The sequence below is a fragment of the Arachis duranensis genome, chromosome 1, assembly GCF_000817695.3.
Source record: "Arachis duranensis cultivar V14167 chromosome 1, aradu.V14167.gnm2.J7QH, whole genome shotgun sequence".
Classification (NCBI taxonomy): domain Eukaryota; kingdom Viridiplantae; phylum Streptophyta; class Magnoliopsida; order Fabales; family Fabaceae; genus Arachis; species Arachis duranensis.
The window spans coordinates 50,086,606-50,088,989 of NC_029772.3; the positions used below are offsets into that span (position 1 = coordinate 50,086,606).

Below are 2,384 nucleotides of genomic sequence, written 5' to 3' on the forward strand. Positions count from 1 at the left end.
ACGAAACTTATGCTCCCGTAGCTAGATTAGAAGCAATTAGGATGTTACTTGCTTTTGCATCCTCTTATAACTTCAAACTTCATCAAATGGATGTTAAGAGTGCCTTTCTTAATGGTTTCATTAAAGAAGAAGTATATGTTGAACAACCTCCCGGTTTTGAGGATTATGAAAATCCTAATCATGTTTTTAAACTCAAGAAACTCTTTATGGTCTTAAACAAGCTCCAAGAGCTTGGTATGAACGTTTGAGAAAGTTTTTAATAGAAAAGGGTTTTAGAAGAGGGAAGGTTGACACAACTTTATTTATCTTGATTGAAAACAAAAATATCCTTTTGGTACAAGTTTACATAATATTTGGTTCAACTAACGAATCACTTTGCAAGTTTTTCTCAAACCTCATGCAAAGTGAATTTGAAATGTCCATGATGGGCGAACTCAACTTCTTCCTTGGTCTTCAAATCAAACAAGGAAAAGAAGGAACTTTCGTTAGCCAAACCAAATATTGCAAGGAACTGCTCAAAAGATTTGGAATGGACAATGCTAAGGCAATGGACACACCAATGAGCACTACTTGCTACCTTGACAAAGATGAACAAGGTAAAAGCATAGATGTAAAGAAGTATAGAGGCATGATAAGATCATTACTTTATCTAACGGCAAGTAGGCCAGATATCATGTTTAGTGTATGCATGTGTGCGAGATACCAAGCTAATCCTAAGGAATCTCACTTAAATGCGGTGAAAAGGATTATGAAGTATCTCATAGGAACATTAAATGTTGGATTGTGGTATCCGAAAGGATCCACTTGTGATTTGATTGGTTATTCCGATTCCGATTTTGCCGATTGCAAATTGGATAGGAAAAGCACTAGCAGCACTTGTCACTTACTAGGAAACTCTCTTGTTTCATGGTATACAAGGTCTCATGGATTTTGTTCAAATTAAGAGTAGATATTACCCGGATTTAGTTGCCATAGCCTATAGTACACTCATGATTGAGATTGATGAGGAAGATGAATCAAATTTCACATTATTCTTCAAGATAGGAAGAAAGGATTATAGGCTAGATGGTGATGAGTTAGCCACCATTTGGGAGTTGCCAAATCAAGGTGACTTGTTTCAAGGTGGTAAAACCCCAATTGATGAATGGGGTTATTCAAAGGACAATGCCATGCATTTGTTCAACCTTGTACAAGGAGCTCACTCCAAAATTAGTTGCAATTCAATGAGTGCGGAACATAGAACTTTGTTATATCTAGTCACCTATGTATTGCAACCAAGAATATCCGGGCATGCGAATGTAACTGATGAAGATTTGATTATCATGTGGGCTATGGTAAATGGGATTAAGATTAATTGGCCATACTTTATAGTACAACATATGATTAGGCTCAAGATGAAGGATAGGAATGGTGGATTAGGATTCCTTTGCCTATGGTCTAAAGTCTTTGATTATGTTGGTATTGATGTATCAAATGAGATTGCCAAGGAAGTACCACCTTAATCTTGTATCAACACTCATCTTCTCAACAAAATGGGAAGAAGAAATGTTGATGAACAAGGTCCTCAAGAGCAAGCTCCTCCACAAGCACCTCAAGCTCAAGAACCACCCTCCTTGGTTGATGTAATGAGAGAATTACAATCCATCAACCAAAACATCCAAAGGATTGAAGTAGAGCATGGTAGGCAACTTGAAGCACTTAATCGTCGTGTGTCTCGTGTAGATCATCGCACGGGTCGCTTGGATCGTCGTATTGATGACTTATATGAGCATTTCGGCATCCACCTACCATATGAAGAGGATACTGATGATGATGAAGACCAATATTGATTGTCTCCTCTTCATCAAGTCACTTTTTATTGCTTTATGCTTATTTGATTATATGAATTGTTAAACTAACTCCAAGTAAGCTAAGGATTTCTATTATGAATTAAATACTTTGATATTTCCTTCATAAATAACTCAAAATAGGCTTGGTACCCCTATTTTAAGTTAATGTGCATGCCTTGATATATTTAACTTCTTTAGGGGGAATTATGCATGCTTATTATATATAAAAAGAGGAAATCAAAATTCTTTTTGAAAGGGGGAATATCTCATCCTTGAGATTAATAAAGAAATTGAACTTAAAAAAAAATCATTGTTTTATGCATGCTTCTATGACAAATTTCAAACTCCCTTCTTTTTGATAATATCAAAAGGGGGAAGAAAAGTTTGAGGATATTTGAAGTTTTGAACTTTTGAAAAAGAAGAAGTTTGAGGATTTGAAAAGAAGAAATAAGTTTGCGAAACAATGATTTCAAAAAGACTTCCGCTAAGCAAAAACTTTGATATCTAAATCGTTTTCTTTGATAAACGCCCTTTAAAGGAACAAATGCACATATT

The 2,384-nt window shown here is 35.4% G+C and overlaps 1 protein-coding gene across 1 annotated transcript; it reads left to right on the top strand.

Moving 5' to 3' along the window:
- Positions 1-424: 424 nt before the first annotated feature.
- Positions 425-943, top strand: LOC110275468 (uncharacterized mitochondrial protein AtMg00810-like). The gene has a single exon (XM_021131630.1). It carries the CDS (start codon positions 425-427, stop codon positions 941-943), a length of 519 nt encoding a protein of 172 aa, XP_020987289.1.
- The last annotated feature ends 1,441 nt before the right edge of the window (positions 944-2,384 follow it).

What these genes read in the sequence shown, in the direction of transcription:
- LOC110275468 (XM_021131630.1), top strand. Translation starts at nt 425, where the DNA reads ATGGGCGAACTCAACTTCTTCCTTGGTCTTCAAATCAAACAAGGAAAA.